This window comes from Fomitiporia mediterranea, assembly GCF_000271605.1.
Source record: "Fomitiporia mediterranea MF3/22 unplaced genomic scaffold FOMMEscaffold_12, whole genome shotgun sequence".
Classification (NCBI taxonomy): domain Eukaryota; kingdom Fungi; phylum Basidiomycota; class Agaricomycetes; order Hymenochaetales; family Hymenochaetaceae; genus Fomitiporia; species Fomitiporia mediterranea.
Window position 1 is genome coordinate 833,868 of NW_006760397.1, and position 24,199 is coordinate 858,066.

General features: G+C 46.3%; 7 protein-coding genes across 7 annotated transcripts; 2 read left to right on the top strand and 5 right to left on the bottom strand.

Annotated features, from left to right (window-relative positions):
• Nucleotides 1-236: 236 nt before the first annotated feature.
• Nucleotides 237-2,319, bottom strand: FOMMEDRAFT_93625 (glucose oxidase; the record flags this gene model as incomplete). Its single annotated transcript, XM_007270146.1, has 5 exons — nt 237-726; nt 777-816; nt 867-1,710; nt 1,764-1,914; nt 1,997-2,319. The coding sequence occupies 5 exons, from the start codon at nt 2,317-2,319 to the stop codon at nt 237-239; spliced, it is 1,848 nt and encodes a 615-aa protein (XP_007270208.1).
• A 2,297-nt stretch (nt 2,320-4,616) lies between these two features.
• On the bottom strand, nt 4,617-5,950 carry FOMMEDRAFT_31178 (uncharacterized protein; the record flags this gene model as incomplete). The annotated part of the gene is made up of 11 exons (XM_007270128.1): nt 4,617-4,630; nt 4,684-4,776; nt 4,999-5,031; nt 5,078-5,079; nt 5,136-5,163; nt 5,220-5,262; nt 5,310-5,351; nt 5,476-5,495; nt 5,559-5,672; nt 5,765-5,783; nt 5,936-5,950. The coding sequence occupies 11 exons, from the start codon at nt 5,948-5,950 to the stop codon at nt 4,617-4,619; spliced, it is 423 nt and encodes a 140-aa protein (XP_007270190.1).
• An 889-nt stretch (nt 5,951-6,839) lies between these two features.
• FOMMEDRAFT_160516 (uncharacterized protein) lies at nt 6,840-7,423 on the top strand (the record flags this gene model as incomplete). The annotated part of the gene is made up of 2 exons (XM_007270207.1): nt 6,840-6,991; nt 7,057-7,423. The coding sequence occupies 2 exons, from the start codon at nt 6,840-6,842 to the stop codon at nt 7,421-7,423; spliced, it is 519 nt and encodes a 172-aa protein (XP_007270269.1).
• A 341-nt stretch (nt 7,424-7,764) lies between these two features.
• On the bottom strand, nt 7,765-8,445 carry FOMMEDRAFT_160517 (uncharacterized protein; the record flags this gene model as incomplete). Its single annotated transcript, XM_007270208.1, has 3 exons — nt 7,765-7,842; nt 7,918-8,019; nt 8,305-8,445. The coding sequence occupies 3 exons, from the start codon at nt 8,443-8,445 to the stop codon at nt 7,765-7,767; spliced, it is 321 nt and encodes a 106-aa protein (XP_007270270.1).
• Nucleotides 8,446-9,619: 1,174 nt separating this feature from the next.
• On the top strand, nt 9,620-14,232 carry FOMMEDRAFT_142749 (phospholipase D). Its single transcript, XM_007270209.1, has 24 exons — nt 9,620-9,782; nt 9,888-9,905; nt 9,978-10,089; nt 10,151-10,226; nt 10,285-10,413; nt 10,471-10,509; nt 10,566-10,632; nt 10,697-10,959; nt 11,050-11,133; nt 11,198-11,217; nt 11,274-11,335; nt 11,405-11,602; nt 11,690-11,731; nt 11,782-11,794; nt 11,845-12,028; nt 12,098-12,162; nt 12,216-12,274; nt 12,330-12,699; nt 12,773-12,836; nt 12,892-12,927; nt 12,985-13,108; nt 13,172-13,419; nt 13,594-13,701; nt 13,962-14,232. Exons 1-24 carry the CDS (start codon nt 9,713-9,715, stop codon nt 14,040-14,042), a joined length of 2,532 nt encoding a protein of 843 aa, XP_007270271.1. The 5' UTR covers nt 9,620-9,712; the 3' UTR covers nt 14,043-14,232.
• A 1,034-nt stretch (nt 14,233-15,266) lies between these two features.
• Nucleotides 15,267-19,001, bottom strand: FOMMEDRAFT_31180 (uncharacterized protein; the record flags this gene model as incomplete). Its single annotated transcript, XM_007270129.1, has 5 exons — nt 15,267-15,497; nt 15,561-15,630; nt 15,706-16,218; nt 16,276-16,316; nt 16,389-19,001. 5 exons carry the CDS (start codon nt 18,999-19,001, stop codon nt 15,267-15,269), a joined length of 3,468 nt encoding a protein of 1,155 aa, XP_007270191.1.
• A 4,084-nt stretch (nt 19,002-23,085) lies between these two features.
• On the bottom strand, nt 23,086-23,807 carry FOMMEDRAFT_160521 (uncharacterized protein; the record flags this gene model as incomplete). Its single annotated transcript, XM_007270210.1, has 5 exons — nt 23,086-23,123; nt 23,174-23,409; nt 23,475-23,615; nt 23,663-23,734; nt 23,794-23,807. The coding sequence occupies 5 exons, from the start codon at nt 23,805-23,807 to the stop codon at nt 23,086-23,088; spliced, it is 501 nt and encodes a 166-aa protein (XP_007270272.1).
• Nucleotides 23,808-24,199: the final 392 nt, after the last annotated feature.

Sequence of the window (24,199 nt, forward strand, 5' to 3'; positions counted from 1 at the left end):
TTTCTTAAGGCAAGAAATTGTGAAATGCCCCATGTGTATTTAGGTTATTAGCCAGCATCACATGACCTAAGCTGTTGACCAGAGGCACTAGACTGAAACCAAGAGCTTGAACGACAGTGATGAAATGGACCTTTCATTAACTGCTACTGACATACTGTGTTCCGTAAAAGTTGAATGCTATCGCAAGCAACACAAAACCCATGCGAGTACAGATCTTATCACGTACTTCATCCATTTCATACACCAGACTTGATAATATCCGCCGCCTTCTCCGCAACTCCATAAAGCGTCGAGCTTGGATGCGCACTAACGTGGAGAGGGAGAATGCTTCCGTCCACCACACGCAAATTTGTCGTATCGTACACTCGCAATTTCCCATCCACGACTCCGCCCAAATCACGGCGCATCATTGCGGCCGATCCGATCCCATGGTTGACTGACCAGAAAGCCTGACGAATCCACGACTGCCAGGCCTCGTCTGTACCTCCATTCTCGTCATCTGGGACTACGCTAGTTCCGGGTGTAACTTCTCCCGCTGTGATATCATCGAAGGAAGAGTATTGAAGGAGTTTTCGTGCGAGACGAGCTAATGCGGTTTGCACAGTAAGGTCGAAGTCCACGTTGAAAAAGTCTGCTGCGATTTTAGGTTTGATAAAGACGCTTGTGTCTGTGATCGTTATGTTTCCAAGACTGAATGGTAAGAGCTGCCAGAAATTGATGCCAATGCTGCAGAGCAGTCTCAGCTCCTTCTGTAATGTTACAAGAGATGAACTCACGTGGATGTTCCGCTGTTCAAGTAAATCTCGGCAACAGGCACTGTTTAACAGCTGTCAATACTATACCCGAGATTTAGTAAAATTGCATACCACTGCTATTAGCAATCAGACCGGCTTGGATCCCAAATATTTGGGTAAGCGCATCAGCACTCAAACCATTATTCGCCTGACTCTGAGCCCAGGATGAAAATGACTCAAGGAGATGACTAGAGACATCATCTGCTGTAATACTACCATTCGATCCAGCACTCTCAGAAAAGAGCTGTTCGAGAGAGACAAATGCGTAAACATTATCCGGTCCTCTTCCTCCCCTATCGTACGACGACTGGGTGGAGTGGCTGAGTAAGGCTCCAGTCCGATCCCTAAAGTTTCGACCAACTGTCGGTAGGTCGACATTTACGTCAATCCCGAGCGGTTCTAGAATCGATGGGTCGCCGATCCCGGATAGCTGAAGTAATTGCGGTGATCCAATGACACCAGCAGAGAGAATTACTTCCAGACGAGCATTTGCGGTATACGTTTCACCTGTGTTGTCCGATTTCTTGAATTGCACACCCGTCGCAGTAACATTAGGCGATGTTCCAGACAGCAAGACCTTCGTCACTTGATGATTAATCAGGGTGAGCCAGTTCGCGCGATCACTTTCGACGGGAGTCAGGTATGCCATTGCCGAGGACGACCGATGGTAGTCGTCCTGTGGGTTAATCGACATTGGCAAGTAAGTTACGCAGTTAGAGTTCCCGCCGAGTGCGTCTGCACAATGAGATATTCCCGTCAAGTTCGTGATTGCGTCAATGTATGCGGGTTGCTGGGGTCCGGTGAACATTTCTTGAGGGAAGGCAGCGTGAACGGGTCCGGAGAAGCCGTGGTAATCGCTAACACTGTCCGCGCCCAACGCTCGAAGTGTGGCGTCAGGAGTCGTGAAATTCTCTGCCTAGTTGTATGAGTCAGAGGGAAGGTAATGTCTGATCGTTTGATTCAACTTACCTTCTTCATGTACGAAAACAACGAATCGAAGTTCCAGTTCATGCTCGCGTCCTCATCACTGAGAAATTGCGAGAACGCGTCGTATTGATCTTTCATCCCTCTAGTCCATTTGCCTCCATTGATAGAGCTACTTCCGCCGAGCGTTCGGCCACTGCAACGAGAAACATAGCAAAAGACACCAAATAACAACTCAATATTAATATTCCTTTGTGCTATCAGTCTAGATGACTGACCCCATGAGACCTTTTCCATCAACTGTAGGCCACCTCCAAGCTAAGCTTGTGCCTAATGCCGCTCCGACATTATAGATGTCGGATATATTTGGGTTTGTCCTGTCATCATTGCCAACTTCGATAACAAGCACAGTCTTTGAGGAATCCTCAGACAGACGCCCTGCTACTGTCAACCCAGCAAGACCGCCTCCGACGATGATATAGTCAAAGGTTTGATTAGATGCGGTAGTTGAGTCTGACGTTACACCAAACGCAGAACCGTTTGAAGAGCCTTGTGCGGACACAAGCAGAGGAAGAAATAGCAATAAAGCATGAACAGACATCATTTAGTTCCCTTGATGCGTATGACAGCGTGAACAGGCTTGCTATTTGGTTCCGTCCGCTTTTATACAATGTATTGCCCCGATTCTCGGACGAGGAAGACGGACAAATGGTGACCGAGAATGTCGGACGGCCTTGGCTAAAATCCATGAATTGACAGAATTTTAATTGTGTTTTGATGCAACCTCGGCCCTTAGATGTCACCTCTGTGTTTAACATAGTATATGAACAGGCGTATATGCCTGTAAAGATAAGGTCTTCGTTACATGCGACGCAGAGGAAGAGGGACGTAGCTTCGATAGGATTAGATTGCCAGAAGATGATCATCGTCAGCATGGCCGAGAGGCATTCGCGGGAAATACATATGAGATCTTCGGTTAATGGCCAGTGCGACTATGGGTCATAAGATTTCTGGAGAGCTTGCATAAACTATCTTCTTGATAACATAAGATGCTTTGATAGAAACAGAGGGACTAGATTCGGCGAGTTTTGTAACTCGTTTTGTTAACTTACATACAGAACTTAGCAAAATCACGCGGCAATTTGTTTACCTCGTTTTTTGGATCGGCTCCTCGAGTTGGCCGCAGATTGAATTGTTCCCCGTCACTATGGAATAAGATGGAAAGGATGGGAAATGACCATGACTGCGGGGCATGAACGGTGATAAGACGCGGCGACCACATGGACGTCTGGTTATCTAATCCGCCGGGATTAACTTAATCCCTATCGTATTGCTCTTTCATTCCCCCACACTTGCCTCCATTGACAGAGCTACTTCTGCCGACGGTCAGCCACTGTGAGGGAATACTCATCGAAAGACAAAGCGCAAACAAGTCAATGATATAATTTATATGCACTGGCAAAGTACTCAAATAATCCCATAAGACCTTTTCCATCAACTGTAGGCCACCTCCAAGCTAAGCTTGTGCTAGATGCTGCCCCGAAGTTATAGATGTCAAATATATTTGGGTTTGCCCTGTCATCATTGCCAACTTCGATAACAAGCATGGTCTTTGAGGAATGCTACAGTCAAACCTGCAAGTCCACCTCCGACAATGATATAGTCAAAGGTTTGATTAAAGACGTATCTCCTGTGGAGGCCTCTCGACCACTCTAACAATGATCATCCACGGGAAATCTAGCCAAATTAAAACTGCATCTCTCTTCCTTTACATTGCATGTATAAAAAAACGCAATTAAAATACTATCAATCATGCATAGGTTTTAACCAAGACTGGCCATCATTCTTGATCAGCATTTGTTCGTCTTCCTCGCCCGAGAACTGGGCAATTTACTGTATAAAATTTTATGGGACTAAATAGCAGGACTGTTTGCCTCGACACACATCGACAGGATACAATGTTATTCGTTCATGCTTTACTACTATTCTTCCTCTCCTCGTGTCTGCACAAACCTCATCAAACAGCTCTACATTCGGTGCTTGGCTAGGAGAGACTCGAGACAATCTGACGTGTGAGTTATATGCGTGAGTATTTCATTCGTGGCGACTAGATAATTTTCCTATGATCCACCCTTTTCACTACAACAGTGACACCGTATTAGGATACTACAAGAATGAGCCCGTAACCCTGCAGTGCGAAGGCTTCGGGCACTCAAGTGATGCAGAAAAGTGAGCATTTACGAATCAATTTAACTAAGCTCGTGATGCAATCTCAGAGCCTTCGACATTGTTCGTAATGGCTACAAGAAGGTAAGCGTATAGTAATTCTATGTATCAGTATGAACTTCACCTTTGCTTTCGACTGGCTGTTCGAATTTAATGCTGCTCATGGATTTCATGCGATAGCTCGTACCCTCGTTGACTCCCAGCTTTCCTGCCTCCTTCATGTTAAAGAGGAGTCGACTTCCTAGGATGCATAGGAATGACGGGTTTCCAAGTTGTTCAAGGAGAGCTGTCAAAAAGCCGTTGCTTGAATCCAGTTTGAATTCCATGATGTTGAAAATGCAGCATGACACTACACTATACAGTGAATAGTCAGCCGGCATCTACTACAGTTCTTGTACTCCTGTAACTCACAGTATGAAATATACCATTTGATCGCGAGTGAGAACCCTTACGAGCTTGAATCCTTTAAGCCCTGCTTCTATTCTCCAGTACTCTGCGGCTTTGTGCAATGCAAGCAACGTGAGAATCAATCCGTACAACCCTGGAATAGTCCTGCATTATGTCAATCGTTGAGTAGCTAACAATCTGTAAATTCAATACCAGTCAATAATTGCTAGTGTCAAAATGCCGCCATTGTTCGTGCAGATGGAGATTTTCTCTGTCAGTGGCACACTAGAAACTGTGTCCTGTAAGGATTCTTACAGACTTACTCTGAAGTATATAAATGTGACAGACACACCCTGATTTGCCCATGTTCCATATACAACTATAGCAAATTTGGAGACTGTCTCCAAACCCAGGAGGGTCATTAGACATATTGTAAGGGATTTCCCTATGGTATAGTTAGTACAAAAATATTCATACAATCGCGCCACATACGACGCGAATATAATGCCAGGACTCGGATCATGAGAATATCTACAGATCAGATTTTAGCGAAAACGCAAAAAAGATAAGGCAAGATAGTTAGTATGTTACAGTCGATTGACACTATAGTGACCCAATCTGAGTAGCTCGTCAGTGTGGTAGATGGTTTTGTAACTTCATAACGTACTGGAGATGTTGAGAGCCCAGTCAGAGAACTTGCCTGAAAGATATTAAACCAATATCAAGATCTTATACGCATGGCTTACATCTGCAAATTATTCGAGGTAAAATACAGTAATTACTAATCAGTCAATGTTTACTCACATGCCTTGGTTAACATTCAGCCCTCCTTCTAAATATAATGATTGGCTATCATAGACACAATCATGTTTATGCTTCGTTGCTTACCGAATATGCGTGATATAGCTCCGAAAATGCCTATATAACGATTCTAGACCTGTTGAGATAAAATATTTATTAAGGAATCTAACCACTTACTATAAAATAAATCAAATTTACAGGCTTAGTGAGCCGACGTCGCTATGAAGTGTTGGATTCAGTTACATTCGAAGGCGAATAAATGAGACGGAACCATTACCCAGAAGAACTCGATCTGTTGCAATGGTCAAAGCTAATGATGCATAAAGGTTCGAGCACAACACACCTCTCTATCCATTGTAATCACTATAATATTGTAAATACAGAATGTCGGTCGAAGTGTTACATAGACGAAGGAAAAGCACACACCAGTGTCGTAGACTAGGAGGGTGGTGGTTGCAAACTGCCAATATTGCCCAGTCATTACATCTGAAACAGCCTCCTGCACTAGACCAGGATCTAGGACATCCGAATTGTCTCTAACTGAGAGCAACATTGTCTAAGCACAATGCCCTGTAGATAAGCAGTTGAGAGTAGGGGTATTGATGATGGTGCTGCTCAGGCGTCGAACGAACCCGTGCTTATAGCATCCAACTAAAAGATATTTTTAGTATATTACTTGAAGATGCTATCAGTGTGTTACCATGCCCATGTGTGTTGTGCGTTCCAGTCGCATCAAAGACGAAAGAACACATGTCTTGTGTCCTTGAAAACTCGTTGATGCTAATGTAAGATGAGCTTCTTACAGGCATCAAAGTCATATTATATGATCATATATGTGATATCAGTTCATTACTTTATAAAGTAATTTTCAATATTTGCCAGTAAATTAGTAATAATAATTGTTGAAATTTTTTCACTTACCGAGTCAATTGAGTACTAGATCTTATAGCAATGTTGAACTGCTTATACTACAAAGCCATTGTACCTTTATTAAATAGAAATAAAAAAACGAATTTTTTTTTGCCTAAATCTAAGACAAAAGTAATATTATAATATTATTCCTATTCTAACCTAATCTCAAACTTAATCCTAAACCTAACTTCTAAATTTATTCTAAACTTGATTAGGAGACTCTACTCTCCAAACTCTCTATTCTAATATAATACATACATTAAATACTGAAATATATACTAGATACATTTGAAAGTTACTATATATATAATAATAATCCAATCTATTCATTAAAGTGATTGAATTAAATTATTTTAAGGATTGGTTTACATTACGTAATTTCTGTATATAGTAAGAATCTATTTTTTTTAATTTCTAAATATTTAAAAGGACCCAGTCATGGCGGATGCTTTCTTATTCTCAGGTTCAGACCGAACTAGTAGAGCCTACAGTAGAGTGAGACTTTCAATACATAATGCCTTTTTTATTGTTGGTCTGAGACATGCATTAAATATTCATTGTCCGACTTCTATTTACATCTAGAACGTTCTCGATTTTAAGCAGTTGCGTTCAGAACAAGCCACTGCCGCGTTTCAGTTCAAGCTAACATACAATGGTTTTGAGACATACCAGATTTGTCTATAAATAAGGCCTGCAGAGCAAGAAACAATCCATTGATTCTTGCATTCTACCCTATCGTCGTCACCCAACTTCATACATTTACTGCAGCCCTATCTGCATATTCCGTACGGCACAATGCACGCCATCACGTCTAACGAGTCGGTTGTCCTCCTGGCTCTCGGGACCGGGATTCTACCTTTCCCGCTGAAACGCGACATCATCGATACGTTCCGTCGGTTTGGAAAGCCAGCGCACGGGTCTGAGGATGAGGGCGAGCTCGGCAGCAAGTCCGTGACAAGGTTTTCCGGCTGCCTCAGTGGAGAATTTCCTCGACGTGATCATTGGCATCGAGTCACGGTCGTGCCCTCTACCAAGGTCAACCTTTTCAGCTTAAACGCAACACTATCGACGCTCTGCCTCGATTCGGAAAGCCAGAGCACAGGTTTGATGATGAGGACGAGCTAGCCACTCCTCTCGTCAGCAAATCTGTGCCGAGGTGTTCGGACCACCTCAGTGGAGTCTTTCGTTGTCGCATTCACCAGCGCGGAGTCAATGTTGTATTTTCTACGAGGATCAACAACGCGAATGACACCGAAAGCGACGACGGGCCAATGTCGTCCACTAGCCCCCACAACTGGCGCTCTTTCCCACTACCTCTCGAGCAGGATGCGCACTTTGCGAACATCGTTAGGAGATCCGAGGCGTTCGACCACGCTTAAGACCATGTGTAAAGGAAAGCAGTCGACTTTCTTGAGGTGCATCTCTAGAATCAGATTCCGCGTCGCCTCGCGGACGACATCAGACGAGTATCCGTGTTTCTACTTGTTGCGGTTCACTGACGTTTCTCTACAGATTCGATGCTAAGCTAGCTTCAGCTACCGAGCGAGAGAACTTGGCCACCACGAAGCAGGTCGAGTCCGATGCAAGCATCCGAGTGTGAAGCAGATTGGAGACTGGGATTTCACCTTTCTCACTTAAACGCGACATTGTCGACGCTCTCCCGCGGGTTGGAAATCCAGAACACAGGTTCAAGGATGAGGGTGGACCAGCCACCCCTTCGTCATCGAGTCCGTGTCAAGGTTTTCACCTTTTCCTGCTTAAACGCGACATCATCGACGCGCTCCTTCGGTTCGGAAAGCTAGAGTATGTTTTTGAGGATGAGGATGAACTAGCCACTCCCCTCGTCAGCAAGTTTGTGCCCAGGTTTCCCGACCGCATCGCCGGAGCCTCTCAACCTCGCGATCACCAGCGTTGAGCCAAGGTTGTCCTCTTTACCAAACTCGACAATGCGGACAATCTCGACGGCGATGATAGGCTAATGTGGTCCACCAGCTGAGACATTCGAGCGCGTTTGAGGCTATTCACAAGAGGAGGGCAGATGTTTCTTAATTGTCCCTATCCAGTGTCACCTGTGGTTTACGCGGACATTGAGACGAGTACCCGCGTCTCTACTTGTTTCAGTTCACCGATGTTTCTCTTCAGACTCGGTGTCGAGTCAGCATCGGCTACTGAAAGAGAGAGCTTGACCAACATAGGCAGATTGAGTCGAATGCAAGCAGCCGAGTACGAGGTGGACAGAGAATCAGGATTTTTTTTTCACGCTCAATGCGACACCGTCGATGTGCTCTCGCAGCTTGGAAAACCAGAGTACGGGTTTGAGGACGAGGGCGAACTGGTCACTCCCCTCGTCAGCAAGTCCGTATCGAGGTTTTCCGACCGCATCGCCAGAGTCTTTCGTCATCGCGGTCACCAGCGCGGAGCCAAGATCGCCCGCTCTACCAGGAAACGTTTTGATCCGAAATGAGCTAAGCTATCCGGCATTTCAGTTTCGTAATCCAAGAGCCTCCAAAATTGTTCACTAACTTCGTTTGTGCCAAACCTAGAAAGACCCAGATCCAGTGTCCACTTGAGTTCACACGGATAATATGAGACAAGTACCCGTGCTTCTATTTGTCACGGTTCACTGAAGTTTCTCTACAGGTCTGGTGCTGAGTCGGTGCCAGCTATCGGACGCTGCTAAGAGGCACACAAAGTGGGGAGGACGACGGCGGCAGGAGATATTACCAAACAAAGGAGAACTGGCCATTCTTCTTTGTCGGGTGTTCTCCCAGACCAATGCGAGAGAATCACGAGGATCCCAAAAAAAACGGTCGTGACGGAACGATGAGGGAGCAGTGAGCAGGCAGTTTTGAATAGTAGAGCATGTACTTAGTTCGATAGTGTAGTCGTCTGGCAGCAGTGAGACTGATGGGCTTCGGTGACATCAAGGCAGCAAGACAGTAAGGCAGCGAGACATCACATGGTTCAAGACTCAAGAGGCGTACGTAAAGACTGTGGGGTGCAAGGCTTAAGAGTGAACTTTGGTTTTTTCCTTCTTTTTCCTGAAATCCTGAGATTGAAGTAAGAGTTTTCACAAGACAGTTGTAAGCTAGCTCTGGCTGTAAGAACTTAAGAAATGAGATTAAGTAGGAGCTTGAGCCCTGAGACGGTTGTTCGTTGAGTGTCTGAGCTGTAAGAAAGTTGCAAGCCGTAAGAAAGTGAGATTAAGAACTAACCTGAGCCGTAACACATTTGTAAGCGGAGAGCCCGGGCTGTTGAGAGATTAAATAAAAGCATGAATCGTAAAGACAGTTGCAAGCTGAGAGCAGGTTGTTAGAAGTGAGAGTTAATTTTGAGTAAGAGTAAGAGACAGCTAATTCCGTCCTTTTACGTACAAAATCACGCGGCCACCTGTCTCGCCTCCAGAATTCTCAGACCGAATTTGTTGGACCGTTGATTGAATTGTTCCTCGTGGCTGTGGAAGTAGACGGACGGAAAGGAGAGGGAAAATGACGATGCCGAGCCGCTTGGCGATGGAGGCCGATGGCCCGGATGAAATCAGGTTAACAGGCCTCCGTCAGCGGCACCGTCCGTCCGTCTGTTCGCAACCGTCACCATCTCAGACACTACAGCTACAGTAACCCACGTCTACTGACAACCACCACCACGAAAGGCGGACAGATACAAGGATGTCGTTCTTTAAGCACCTGGCAGAAAAGGCACACGAAGGCGTCGTCCGCGCGTCGGATACAATTGAAGGTCTGTCACTTGCACTCTTTGTGCTATCTTTGTCCGTTTATCAGTAGCTCATCTTTTCATTTGGGCATCCCGTGCGTCGTCCTCGTCATTCCATTGGCTTGCTAGGCCTCGTTAATCCTGACCGTAAGCTTCTGAATTTCTGACATTAAATGTGCTATATCTTTGAGCCGGGTTCTTGATTGTTCAATTTCTTAGATCGTCACGATGACGAAGAGGAAAAAATACAAGATCAGGTTCGGGCAGAAATATGTGCTTCGCATCGCTTCAACAGCTTTGCGGGTGAAAGGTCACAGAATTTCGTGAAATGGTGGCTTAGAATGTATAATTCGTAGCTGCTCGATTCTGATCATTATCTTTCTCGATATTAGGCATGTCGATGGCCACGATTATATGTATGCGCTATCCGAAATTCTTGACAGTGCAAAAGAATGTATATTCATCCTCGTATGCTTTACCTTGCTTAAATTTTTAGTCCATCCCTTGATAATATTGGTCTCTGTAGGATTGGTGGCTCTCTCCTGAGCTCTACTTGCGTCGTCCACCTGCCTACTTCCCGGAATGGAGACTTGACCGACTCTTGAAACGGAAAGCCGAACAGGGAGTAAAGATATATGTAATTGTCTATAAAGAGGTACAGTACTTCATCAATCTTGCACATGTGTTGTATATCATAATTGACATGAAATAGGTTACGCAAACGATGAATATGAGTTCTCATCACACGAAGGTATGGTTGTATGCATAATTTAATATCTGTATCCGTACAAATAACGGATCCTATAGGAAACTCTAGAAGCTCTCCATCCGAACATTGCTTGTATGCGTCACCCAGACCACATCGGTTCCAGAGGTACACCATCATCGGCTTCCCTTATTTGGTACCCATCAACTTCTACTGACTGTGCGATATTCAGATAACGTAGAATTCTGGTCGCACCACGAAAAAGTCGTAGTCGTCGATAACCACCGCGCCTGTATCGGCGGTCTCGACCTCTGTTTCGGTCGTTGGGATACACACACTCACCCACTCGCCGATGCACATCCAACTGATTTCTCTAAGACACTGTTCCCCGGACAGGATTATAATAATGCGAGGGTGTTGGATTTCCAGCAGGTGGATAAGTTTGTTGGGAATGCTGTTAGTATACTTGAGACGGCTAGAATGCCGTGGCATGATGTAAGTTTTTTTTTTGTTGTTGTGGTCGTTATCGCCTCGGATTGGGATGAAGATGGAGTTTTTATGATGTCTTTTCTTTTTTCTTTCTAGGTGCATATGACGCTTACTGGCGATGTCGTTCTTGACATCGTTCAACATTTCGTAGAGAGATGGAATGAGATTAAGAAGCGCAAGGTTGGATTTCCACGTGAAAGTCTTATCTTAATCCATTAACTCAGTTTTTTCTTTTCTCTTTTAGTACAATGGCAGCAATGACCAGTAAGATATTTTGACAAGGTCAAAGATGACATGATGCATTAATTCCCTGATTTTAGGCGGTACGACTGGCTCGCCCTCCCGCACAACATCGACGTCTCACCAAACGAGGCAGTCGTCCGTACGTCCTCCCGTCCTTCACCGATTTATATTTATTTTACCATCTAACTCGCATCACCAACGCATTAAGGCCACCCGCATCGTGAAGCCTGGCACCGAATGGGCCGACGCTTCCGTCAACGTTTCCACATGCCCGAAGGTGAAGACGACGGAGCAGATCAGGACATCTATCCCCGTCCACCGACTGGGAACTGCCGCGTACAAGTCGTTCGGAGCGTGAGCGATTGGAGTCATGGAGTGCTTACGGAGCATAGTATCCAAAATGCTTGTACGTGTTTCGTCCTTCGTTTAAGTAGGTAATGAGTGATATTGATTGTGGTTTGTGGTTTGTGGTTTGTGGTTTGTGTATGATTAGATATTCAGTTAATTATGGAGGCGAACCACTTTATCTATATAGGTATGCATCTCACTTTATCTATCGGTTAGGATTCACTAACATTTTTTTAGAGAACCAATTCTTGTCAGCCCTCTCACACCGCTCTCTGAACATTTTGTCTAATTTTCTCATAGCATCTCGAACACTGTCGACAAAGGACCCGTCAAGAACCTGTTAGCAAAGGCTCTCGTCGACCGTATCCTCATGGCAGCTCGCGACGGCAAGAAGTTCAAAGTCGTCATTGTGATTCCAGAGGTACCTGGTTTTTCAGGAGATATCAAAGACCAGACTGCGATTAAGACGATCATGGCTGCCCAGGTATTTACTATTTACCTTCGTTTGCAAATGTCTAAGGATTCGTTGGTTGATTGGTTTTTGTTTTCGAAGTATCGCACTATGAACCGAGGAGGGTATAGTATTTACGAAGCGGTTCGTAGTAATGGATTTGATCCGTAAGTATTGAAGTCGTAGTCTCGTTATGACCTTTTGACTTATTCGTCGACAGAGAGGAGTATATCAAGTTCTACCATCTTCGGTCGTATGATAGGATCAACGCTCCGTATTGTGAGCTCCATTGTGATATTCTTGCTCTGGATGCTTTCTAACACAGGATATGCAGCTTCCTTCATCAGCCAAATGGAGCAACGCAGCGGCGTCTCCTTCTACCAAGCACAAGTCGCACTGGCCAGACAATGGATCGGTCAACCCATGTCAGGTGAAAAAGCACAAGACAAAGTCATCATCAAAAAACCAGAGCCAACAGGCGAGGGTATGGTACTCAGCGAGAAGACGGAAACAAAGACAGAGGAAGTGCCACTCCCGGCCACTGAAGAAGACGCACGTCAGATTATTGAGCGATTCGAATATGGTGCGTATGATGTACGTGGGGATGAGGAGGTCTCGGATACTGTGTCCCAGCATATGTTGAACGACCGTACGAGCCTCTTGGATGAGAAGTGGTTGGGGACGGAGGACGAGGAACTCGGATGGTGAGTATACATGTTTTCTGCTTTCGTTCTTGTCAGAAGACGAGATCAACCGAGCTTATGCCTGAATATCAAGCTATGTATCGGAATTACTTTACATTCACTCAAAGGTCATGATAGTTGACGACAGGCGTGTCATCGTAAGTCCGAAGTTAATTAAACGTTTTCCGATGCTCATCCCGTATTTTTCGGCAGATGGGTTCCGCGAACATTAATGATCGCAGTCAGAAGGTACCGTTATTATGGCTTGTGACGCCAGGAGATAGTTGATTGATGTTTTGGGAATAGGGAGACGGCGATTCGGAAATTGCTTTGGTCGTCGAAGATACCGATATGATTGAGACGACTATGGATGGTAATCGTTATATGGCAGCTCGTTTCGCCGCCACTCTGCGCCGCAGCCTCTACAAAGGTAATAGAACCCACACTTCTCACTGAACAAGAATATACTTAATCTTATTTACGTGCATCGAAGAGCACCTCGGCCTCATTCCTCCTCAGATCTGCAATAGCCGAGAGGAAGAAGCCACCTCCAACATGCGTCCCGCACCGATCCCCAACGATGACGAAACTGCTACAAGAGAAGACGAGCTCGTCGCTGACCCGCTGGCAGACGAAACACTCGCACTATTTGACGGCACTGCGAAGAAGAATAGAGGTATCTTCACGGAGATTTTCCGTACAGTGCCCTCGAACCTCGTGCGCGATTATAAGTCCTATGACGTATGTATATCTTTACTTCTCAATCTTCGTTTTTGAGTGCTTCTGTTTTCCCGCGTTTTCTGTCATTTCGTACACTTCTTCTGTGTTCTTGGGTTCTTCATATGTTCTTCGCTTTTCCTCCTCATGTGGTGGCTCTGTCATGGTTCTGACGCAAGATCTTCATCCTTTTCTTAGAATTTCGTTCCGAAAGTCAAGACTGGCCACGTCGTCCCAGACGTCCCACTCGATCGCGTCAAAGCCCGACTTTCCGAAGTACGCGGCTCGATCGTCGATTGTCCTCTCGTGAGTTTTTCCGATACTTCCTAATTCCCCTCCCCCGCTCCCTCCTCTTATTTTAATTTTAAACTCAATGTCTCTTTCAACTACCTCACGACGAACGCCACACCACTTGTCCCCTTCTCCCGTCACCCTCTTTTCCTCTCCCCCTTCTTCTTCTTGCTTTCTTTTCGGGAACTTTCATATTTCTTCGCTTCGCTATACCTACCTAATCTTGCTCTCGGTTTTCCGTCATAACTTACTCCACTCCACTCCATTCTTTCTAGGACTTCTTGATCGACGAGAAGGACCTCGTGGATAATCCCGACTGGGATGGACTTAACCCGACTTTGCCTATTTACATCTAGGTTGGGATGTTCTCGCCTTTCTTTCTTCGTCTTTTCTTGACGGCTGGAGTTGAGACAATTGACTTTTTTAAGGAATGAACGGAGGTGTAAAATGCAGGAAGGATGCTTTTTTTTGACACTGTTACTTCTATAGGATTTCAACAATCTAAATTTGACTATTGTACCGAAGATCTTGTGTATTATATGAAGCAGAACTATTCAATGTGTGTCTTGTTTGTAGACGATGTCGAGGTCATGTTTGAGAAGTGGATGACCCCGAATTGCAGCTCTTAGGTTTTCTGCAAGCACATCCTCTGGGACACGAAAGTATAACAGATGAGGGAAAGTGAATGATTCATGTTCCACATGCTTCTCCATTAATTTCCGATGATTATTATATATCACAATTTTGCTTAATTTTATATAAAAGATTATTAATTGTATAATGAAATTAGAAACAGTAAATAGCTTCTCTCAATCCATATTTCATCTATACATACACCCGAACGCAAATGCAATACAAATAACAAGAGTGTTTACAAATATCTACCAACGAAGTGATAGAAAACTTGTCCTTTGACGCCTTTCTAAGTTTCACAGAATGCATTGAATCAACGAATGAGAAACGGTGTTTAAAATGGATCGAAGATAGGATATAAGATTAAGACAGAACAAGTTTGGCGTAGACAGAGTGGAGCAAAGAAGCACTGGAGGTGCTCGGCATGAACGCCACGGAAAACAAAAGTGTCCAGAGGAAGGGAAGTTTCGGAGAATGGAAGGTTAAGGTGTGCGACTGGGAGAAGAGAAATCTAAGTAAAATGCGATGGTGTCTATGTATATCTAATAATCTATCATTCTATGTATACAGTATGTCACGTCCGTGGTGAATGTCGATTTGTCGGTTTTGGTTATTCTACAAAACCTGTTCTAATGACTTTAAATAAAAACGATTAAAGAGCAAGGGCGAATGGGTCAAGAAATACAATGGAAGCAATGACTTTTTCTTGTTTGTACAACGGTAGAGCAAGAACAGGAAGGAGGGTTAAAGAAGAGAATGAGGAAAAGAGGGTAGGTGCAGTAAGCATTTTAGGGATGCCAAGAAAACAAAGTTCACAAAAGAAGCAACAAGAAAAGGAACTTCGCAACAAGCCGAAGCTAAAATAAGATTTTGTTGACTTGTGCAACATGGCAAAGAGATGTCGAGACAGGTCAAGAAAGGCAGAGAAGGAAGGGGTTGAGCTTTTTCTACAAACTGAAAATTCCTCCGGCGCGTTTCCGACTCTGAATCGGAAAGACGACCACAAGAGAAATCCCTAACCCTACCGTCAGGCCAACGCATACAGAAATCAACTGCAGTGCGGTCTTAAACCCGGAGAGGTAGGAAGTTGTCGTGCCGGAGCTGTTGTTTTGCGAGGCGAAGGTGATGAGACCGCCATTGCCTAGTCCAGAGGGGAGCTGGAAGAGAATGCCTGTGATCTGTACAGATCGTGGATAGCATGTCAGGAAAACGAAGAGATAGAGAGCAAAAGGGGGACGAACCATGATGACAAATGCGTTTCCAGAGAAGAACCTGCCGTAAATGTTGGCAACGAAGCCGACGACGAACGCTCTAAAACAAGAAATCACATTTGTCAGTAACCAGCACTATATATATTCCATGAAACCAAAAGAAATGACAACATACCCAATCGCCGAGCTCACATCACTTCTATTCGGGAACTTCAACGCCGAAAAATGATTACACGTCCACCCGAGGCATGAAATCAACACTGTCACCAGTAGCTCTTTCTTCCTCCAAGGCGCCTGGTTCCTCAAGCTCAAAAACAACGAAAACATCGGTACAGTGAGGAACGCCCAGGTGGTACTCGGCGTACGCTGGTACCAAGGCCCGAGTTCATGATGACTGCTTGCGCAGGTGTAGTCTTCTGGAGTGCTGACAGGGTTATGGGTGACCTTCTCGTATAACGTCCCACCGATGGAGAGCCCGAAACCGAGGAAGATAGCATACATGATGGCATAGCAGAGCCGAACAGAGCCTGATATGATGTTTCGACTGGAGAGTTCGAGCGAACCGTTAAGGACGAGGAAACCGGGTAGAATAAGCACAATAGAACCAGATGCGACAGCAGAGTAGCAGAAATGATGCGTTCCAGCAAAGACGGCGGACAAGAAACTGAGCAAAGTGGCGATCGTAATTCTGGAAAATAATTTATTGTCAATAAATTAGGCGTGTAAATAGATGAGATAGACGTACTCAAAGACATTGGAGTACAACTCATTCCTAACGCTCAAGATCTGAACGACGACCAGAAGCACACCGAGCGGGAACGAAATAAGCGCGTCAATAAAGCTCCCCGCAAAACTAACTTGGCAAATCGCGGCCGAGCAAAATCCTCCAAAGAGCGCAAGCTGCCAGGACGAATAGGGCTGACGTTGCTGCATCAGCGCATCCAAGTTCCTACTCGCCTCGCCAACTCCGACTTCATCGTGAATGACTTTCCAATACAAGTCGTATGCCTGTTGGAGCTTTCCTAACGATAAAGCGGCACCTTGACGAATGAACTTGATGTTACTCGTACTCGTCGCAGCGTCGTCGAACGAAATCAGCATCACATCCGGTAAGTACATGCAACTGAGTTCCATATCCAGTACCCTCGCCGTTGCCTGGATCTGTGCAGGCAATCGATGGCTCGGCGCACCGAACATCATAAATGCTCTCGCAAGCTTCATGATAAACTCCTGTCGTTGCATAATCTCCGCAACGTGCCTTGTAATGAAAATCTCCGCTTTCTTTCTCTTCCGCTTGCGTTTCTCCTCCACGCTAATACCCGAATTGACCCATCGGCGATGTTTCTCGTCCCAGTGATCTTGACTGCCCACGTCGCTCATCGTGTCAGGTGTAGCAGCACCGCTGCGAGGCTCACTACTCGTCCACCCACTCGAGCCAGTACCGTATTTCTGGAAGTCCTTCAATATTCCAGCCCATTTGCGTTGTTGCTTTCCAGGAGTAGTATTCGCAGTAAGCGTCGTAGCGGCACTCCCACGCGTCGGCACAGTAGTCAGACTAAGAGTATCGGAATACGCGCGGTTATGAGAAGGCCGTTCGCCAACGAGCGTCGTACCATCGAGACTCTTCGCAGATATATGAGTAGGAAGTGGCGGAGCAGGCTCAAGATTTCCTCCAGGCGTAGAAACAATGAGTGGGGTCACACTCGCAGGCGAGTCGTCACCAGCCGGACTCGGCGTTGCACCGGGGATTATCAAACTCGGTGCGAGCTCCCCAGCAGGCGTGGTAGGTGCGCTCTTCGACATTCTAGCCAGCATCATCGGATCGCTGGCTCCGCCGGCAGCAAGGGAACCTAATTCATTAATAGCCAGCATGCTTTCCTGAGGACTGTGTCCGGGCGTACGGAACCCTGCCGCGGCCCTCTTCGCTCTCTTCCTCGCCTGTGCATCCGTCTCCACCTCTTCGTCCCATGAATATCGACTCAAATGGAATCCTGGCCTCTTCGGATCCGGCGCGATACGACTCGGCACGGGAGCAGCGACACCAGTGATATTCCCCGTACTCGCGATGAGACTTCCAAATACACCCCCTGCGTTCCGTGCACCGCTAGGTAGGGGATCACTTCCAAGCAACGGAACGCGCGGAATCGGCAGCGCCGCAATTCTTGAAGGGCTAGCTTTTTCCTTGATCCGTTCGATCCCACCAGACATCGTACGTGAAAGCTCGAGGAACGGGTCCTTTATCTTGAGATTCTGCAATGAGCGTGTCCCACCTTTCTGGGCATACAACGGATGCGGCGGCGTCAGCTGTCCGCTATCCCCACCTGAAGAGGAGCTCTGTCCTTCCCTCCCCGCATAACGACCATGCTCACGATCGCGTTCTAGCTCGCGTTCCCTCTCCTGATCGTTTTCGAACATGCTTCCAGCGTTCAACCGCGTATTGATACGCTCAAGTTCCTGCATCTGTTTTTGAGCCTTCGACTCCTCGCGTTCCCGGCGAGACTCTGCATGCTTGCCAAAATAATCGCCTCGCTCTTCTTTCTCTCGTTCCCTCTCAAGTTCTCTATCACTATCACGTTCCCTTTTCTTCGCCATGCCGGAGTACGCACGACCCAGTCCTCGCTCATGGAAGCTCTCCGATTCAGGCGATACAGGCTCGCTACCACTCGGCGTCCTATCACCAGGCGTAGATAACCCACTCCTCATACCATTTGCAGGTCGATCATACAGCGTCAGGAGCGCACCAAGCACTCCACTTCCAAACGGCAACGGCGCATGATGCGTATGTCTCGCATTCGCAGCGGTATCCTCCACATCCTCATCTTCCTCCTTCCTCGTCTTCCTCTTCCTAATCCCAAACGTGAATGGGAAATGATGGTGCTCGTGCTGAGGTTGTTGCTCAGGTGAGCTATCCATCTCGTTTTCTCTGATTCTATCCGCAGGTACGGATTGTGGTCTTCGACGAGAAAAGCGCGTTGGACGTCGTGGAAGAGGAGCTTCAGGATCAATATCCTCTGGGGCAAGACGTGCAAGAGCCTTGTTTCCCTTAAACCCAGCAAGGAACTGAAATCCACGCGCATGTGCACGAACCAGTTTCGTCGCTCTCCTCTCCAGTCTTTTCTTCTCTTCTTCCTCAGGGTCAAGCGTCCCATACGCGCCTTCACCTATCTTTCCTCCAGCTCCAGAGCCAGAGGTAGACGCGAGGTGGTGGGTTGTTGGTAAGGTGTCATCCTTCGAACTCGAGCGAAATGGGAAGAGCGAGAATCGACCACCTTGCTTACTACTCTCAGTGGTTTCGTTCGCAGATGTAGCAGGAAGAGGGTGAGGAAGTCCATGTTGTTCCGTAGCCTCGATGATAGCTTCACCAGGAACGTTCCTCTCGGGCGTAAACTCATCTGTGTCCGTACCCGCGTCGCTATGAATAGGCGAGAGTGTCGTCGGAGTGAAGAACTCGTTAAAGTTACCAGAACCCATGGCTCCGTTCCCAGTTGCGGAGCGCTTTGAGTGTGTAATTGCGTGAGGCGAAAATGGATTTGGTGGCAATGAGGTAAGTCTAGGTGGATCAGAACGACGAGACCTAAACTCCGGTCTTGCACTAAAGCCAGACCTCTCCCCACTCCCGCTAGACGCAAAGTCTCGACGGCGAGTAGTAGAATGCGAGTATGGCCTTGTAAGCGCGTTCGACGGCGAGTGATCTCTCGAGCCTGACTGATGTCTCTCAAGAGCGTGAGTTAACGTCTGGAAGGCCTTGGGCTATTTTATACGATGCAGAGGTAAGAGTACCACCAACAGCGAGTATCCGTAGTTGCGACGCAGTGTGAATGTCGGATTATTAACGGGAGACCCGGATATGTAGGCGGAGAACGAGTGGAGCACGGTACGAGCGTAGAGTAATGCAGAAGGAAGAACCGAAGCCCGTCAAAATCGTACAAACGTCCCGCAACCCGGTACGATGTGGCCGACCAAACAAAGTGCGATGGTAGATGATACGTCCAGCGTAGCGTTAATGAAAGAAGTATCGGAGTGGTATGGTATGGTATGGTATGCCGTAACAACAGAAAGAACGAGAAAGATGCGATATGATAAAGACCGATCGCGTCGAAGCCGGAGAACGTATGTATTCGTGTCCAGTAAGATGAAGTGGCGTTGCAGACGGAAGCGCACAGTAGGGTGTGTGCAAGACGACGACCACACAACGAAGACGAAGTTTAACGAAACCGGAACCCGGACGCGTAATGCGAAACGCAACGCCAGTCAAGCGGTCCAATTCGAGTTCGAGAAGTCGGATAGAATAGAAGCAGGTCCAAGGGAAAACCGTAAAAGAGCTAGTGTCAGCGATCCTATACTTCTAGCGTGAAGGAAGACAGAGGAAACCAAGGAAAGACAGAAAACAGGAAAGCAGAAAGTGAAGAAAGACGAAAGAAATTAAGAGTAGCAAGCTCGAAGCGAATTTTTATAAACGGGATATAAATAATCGAGGGTACTTCGAGCAAGGACATGAACAAGTAGTGGAAGAAATGTGTAATTTTAGAAATGGTGAGAATAAGATAGGAAGGTGTATCGCGATTAGGGTGCTAGCGACGCCAAAATACAAAAGCGAAAAGGCGAAAGGCGAAGGAAGATAAGCACAGCTTGGCCCATGCATAAACAGGGTATGATCGATACAGCACAAATTTTCTTGCGAAGCAGAGTCTAGAACTCCTCGGACTTAAACTTTTGTGTTCCAAAGCGGGATGTAATGGAATGCAGAGCATCGCGTTGCTAACTCTGAGAGCACATCCGCATCCATGCTGTTATCAGAGTAGACGGAGGTTAAGGCAAGTATGAGAGCGGGAGCTGAACACCGATGTCCCGAAATGATCCGTTGTTCCGTGCGGACCGGCGTGGAACATGATTATATGTGCATATATGTTGCCTTATCCCCATCCGATCCGCCATCGCACTCCATCCTCGTAAAATAGACAAAATACGCGACGGGGAATAGCCCGAAAGAAAATAAGAGGGAAGGAGGAAAGCACGAAAGAAAAAGAAAGTCCAGAAAAGGAAAGAAAAGACTCACGTCTAAACCTTCCTCATCCAGTAAATGCACATGTGCACCACCCCGTTCTCGTTCTCGTTCCCTCTCAGGCCGATCATACTCATACTCACGAGAAAACCTCTGAGCATGCGGATTATGAAACTGATAATGATGATGCGGAGCCTCCGTAACAGCGTTCATCGGCCCCTCACCCTTCGTACTCGCAGCCCATTGAACGTTCTTCCTCGGAGTCTTCGTACCCGTACCACCTCCATTTGCACTACCGCTTGATGCTGAATTGGCGTGGTAGGAAGTTGACTGGGATTCGGACAGCAACTGGGAATCGGAGCGAGAATATGAATGGCGGGCAGCCGTTCGTCCTCGCCGATCCGTGTCCATGTGAGTCGACATGTTATCAGAAGGATTGCGTTGGATATTAATATGGGAGCCGTGTCGGGAACTTGATTCCGTGGAATTCGGACCCGAGCTCGAGCTAGTGTTCGGAGTGGCTTCGCTTGACCCTAAGCTAGGCGAGCCAGACACGTTCGCCGACATCGTGTCACGATGCGCTTATCGCACTCAAGCAAGAGTCGATAGTGGTTGCAGCAAGTCAAGTCGTAATAGCTGACTGCTGACTAACAAATTGCAATCAAAATTAAAGAGCACAATTTGCCGGAACAGCAAAACGCCCGAGTTAAAGTTCCTCCGGTTGCGCGAAGGATAGAGTAAGACTGAGTCTTTCTCTCAAGTTGTCTGAAGGTTATAGTTCAGAAGTACAGAAGTCGTCTATATTAAAGTGATCAACGGACCGTGTTAGCGCCTGTCCACGACAGACAGAGATAAGTGGGTGTGGGCAGCGCTCGCCGCGTCGACAAAGCAATCAATTCCCTCAATCACAAAGGGCAGTAGTGTTATCGGGCCACAAGAGAATGTCAACTGCGGTGATGAGTACGTCACGGTCTAGACCACAGCAGTGATCTGAAATCTGAGGACCTCGGAATTTTTTCGTCGGTCTTGGTTCAAATAGCACAGCAGAGGACAATTGTAAAACGTAGGGAGTCGTTTCGTTAGGTAGGGTGAACAAGGCGTTTAAAAGGTTCCGGCGAAAGTGGAACAAGGGGAATCACCTTGAAGCGCGAACAGTGGAGACGGGGGACAAGTGAACGGACGAATGAGCGTTCTCTTGTCGAGCGAACAAACTCGAAGAGCGCGTGAAAGTGCCACTGACGTTGACCTCACTTTTGCTCGCCGAACGCGTGCTCTCGGAGCGGGAAAACGACTAACAACGGCAAGACGATGAGCTGATTAGTGATAATGGACGTCTCTTCTGCCTTAGATAACTCGTTCCCGTTCGTCAGCACCAAGCCATAGATAGCACAGACAATGAGAATAGAGGGTAAGGCTAAAGATATGCATCGCCGTTTACCGTCCGCACGGGATTAAATATCTTCTTTTTTCCTCTCCTCCTTATCTGCCTGAAGCCAGATGTCTCTAGAGCGAAAGACCGCAAGTTACGAGCAGTCGGCAACGAGAGGAAGAACCATGGCGGCTGCTGGATAAGCGACCACGGCATCGAGATTAAAAATTCATGCGCCGGGAAGTCCGGGCCGGCTCCCTTGAACCTGAGGATCTTCGTACTCCTGCTCCTTACGTTACATCCCCCTCTTGCCGATAACATATCTGTTTTCGGCTCACGGCTCTTCAGTTCAACAGACACCAATCTTATAAATTGCAATCTCCGGGAATCACGACATCGAAAGCACTGTATGAAGTCATCTCGTTTGGAGCCGTGAAGTTTTGAGAGAGTTTCACTGTGCCCAGAACGTTCTGCGTAATGTACTGTGCTGTAGTGTCAATTATTGCCTTATTATTGCTTCATCTCCCCCAACGAATGTATGTCGACAATAGGCACCCTACTTCTCGTGGTATCCACATCCACGCCTGAAGTGATCGACGGAAGTTGGACATAACAGTCATATGAGCACCACTCATACGGACGCTTTTCACACCCAGCGAGTTAATTTTATTTCCAGGAACACTTCAACGCTCCAAAAAGTAATAATATCACAGTATATTTATATAGGCACACCAGTGTCATACTTGCTGCAGGATGCACCAATATGCATGCGTATATCAAACAATCTTTATAAATATCGAACATGGGTGAACGAAGCAGGCACTACAGGCAAATCCACTAACATAAATATGAGTTGTCCTACACCAATTGCTTCACAATCTAGCATAGATCGACAGAAACCCCAAAGCCAAGCATCTACATCACTATCATATAATCATACCAATGCTGCTATATAAGGAACGGTTACACCTAGTAGTAGCTTCCACCAGAGGCAAAACCCGATTCTTAGGTCTGGAAAATTTGTTTCAGAACGTATTTTCAGCCAATCAGGTGAGAGCTTTTAAATTCTGTAATAAATTCCTAGGGTTACAGAATGGGAATCTGCCACCTGTGTTCTCTAGAACCGTGACAAAATTCGATCCAAACTCTCTGCAGGTGTTATGCCCTGCTGAAGCCTACTCCTGTTACACATCCTCGGCTGTCATCGTATCACGAGTACTGGCTACAAGAAGGTCAATATATGAAGATTCCGTGATTTAGATTGAGTATCACCTTCACTTCCAGCAGGCTGAGTCTGCTCAAACTCGATGTTACTCAAGGATTTCATACGATAGCTTGTGCCTTCATTGACTCCCAGCTTTCCGGCTTCCTTCATGTTGAAGAATAGCCGGCTGCCCAGGATACATAGGAATGCTGGGTTTCCAGCTTGCTGAATGAGTGTTGCTAGATTGTCGTTGGTTGGAACCAATTTGATTTCCATAATGTTTAAAACACAGCATGACACCGCACTATTCAGTGAATTAGTCAGTATTTGTCACCAGTATTGTACTGCTGGTCCAGTGCTGGAACTCACAGAAGGAAATATATTATCTGATCGCGGATGAGAATCTTCACAAGTTTGAACCCTTTGAGTCCTGCTGACATTCTCCAGTACTCTGCAGCTTTGTACAGTGCAAGTAGCATGAGAATAAATCCGTACACCATTGGAACAGACCTGCATCATGTCAATCTCGAACTTTCTAACAATGAGCAAATTCATACCAGTCGATAATCAGCACCACCACATTTGGAGCATTTGCAACACAGGCTGAAATATTCTCTGCCACTTGCATGCTAAAGACTGTGTCCGGTAAGGCATCTTATCCTCAGGTAAATGAACGCGACTGGCTCACCATGCTGCACCCATGATCCATAGACGGTAAAGCACAATTTAATAGCTGCCTCTAAACTGAGAAGGGTTACGAGACATGCTGAGAGTAGTTTCGCTATTATGTAGTAAGTACCAGGACGTTCTTGATGGTTCACTACATACGGCGCGAGTACAGGGCCAGGACTCGAATCATGAGAATATCTGCAGATTGACAGTCAGTGAAAATTTACTAAATTAGCTAACGTGCATAAAATACTACAATCAATCGATATTATAGTAATCCAATCTGTACAGTGTATCAGTGTGGCAAATGGCTTTATGACTTTGCAACTTACTAGAGATATTGAATACCCAACCAGAGTATTGACCTGAAAAGCTTGCTAAGAAGATACAGGTTTTTATAGTACAGCCATTTCTTACATCTGCAG

Coding starts and splice junctions, on each gene's coding strand:
- FOMMEDRAFT_142749 (XM_007270209.1), top strand. CDS start 9,713: ATGTCGTTCTTTAAGCACCTGGCAGAAAAGGCACACGAAGGCGTCGTC. Junction 10,414..10,470: donor ATGTAATTGTCTATAAAGAG/GTACAGTACTTC, acceptor GACATGAAATAG/GTTACGCAAACGATGAATAT. Junction 11,218..11,273: donor TACAATGGCAGCAATGACCA/GTAAGATATTTT, acceptor CCCTGATTTTAG/GCGGTACGACTGGCTCGCCC.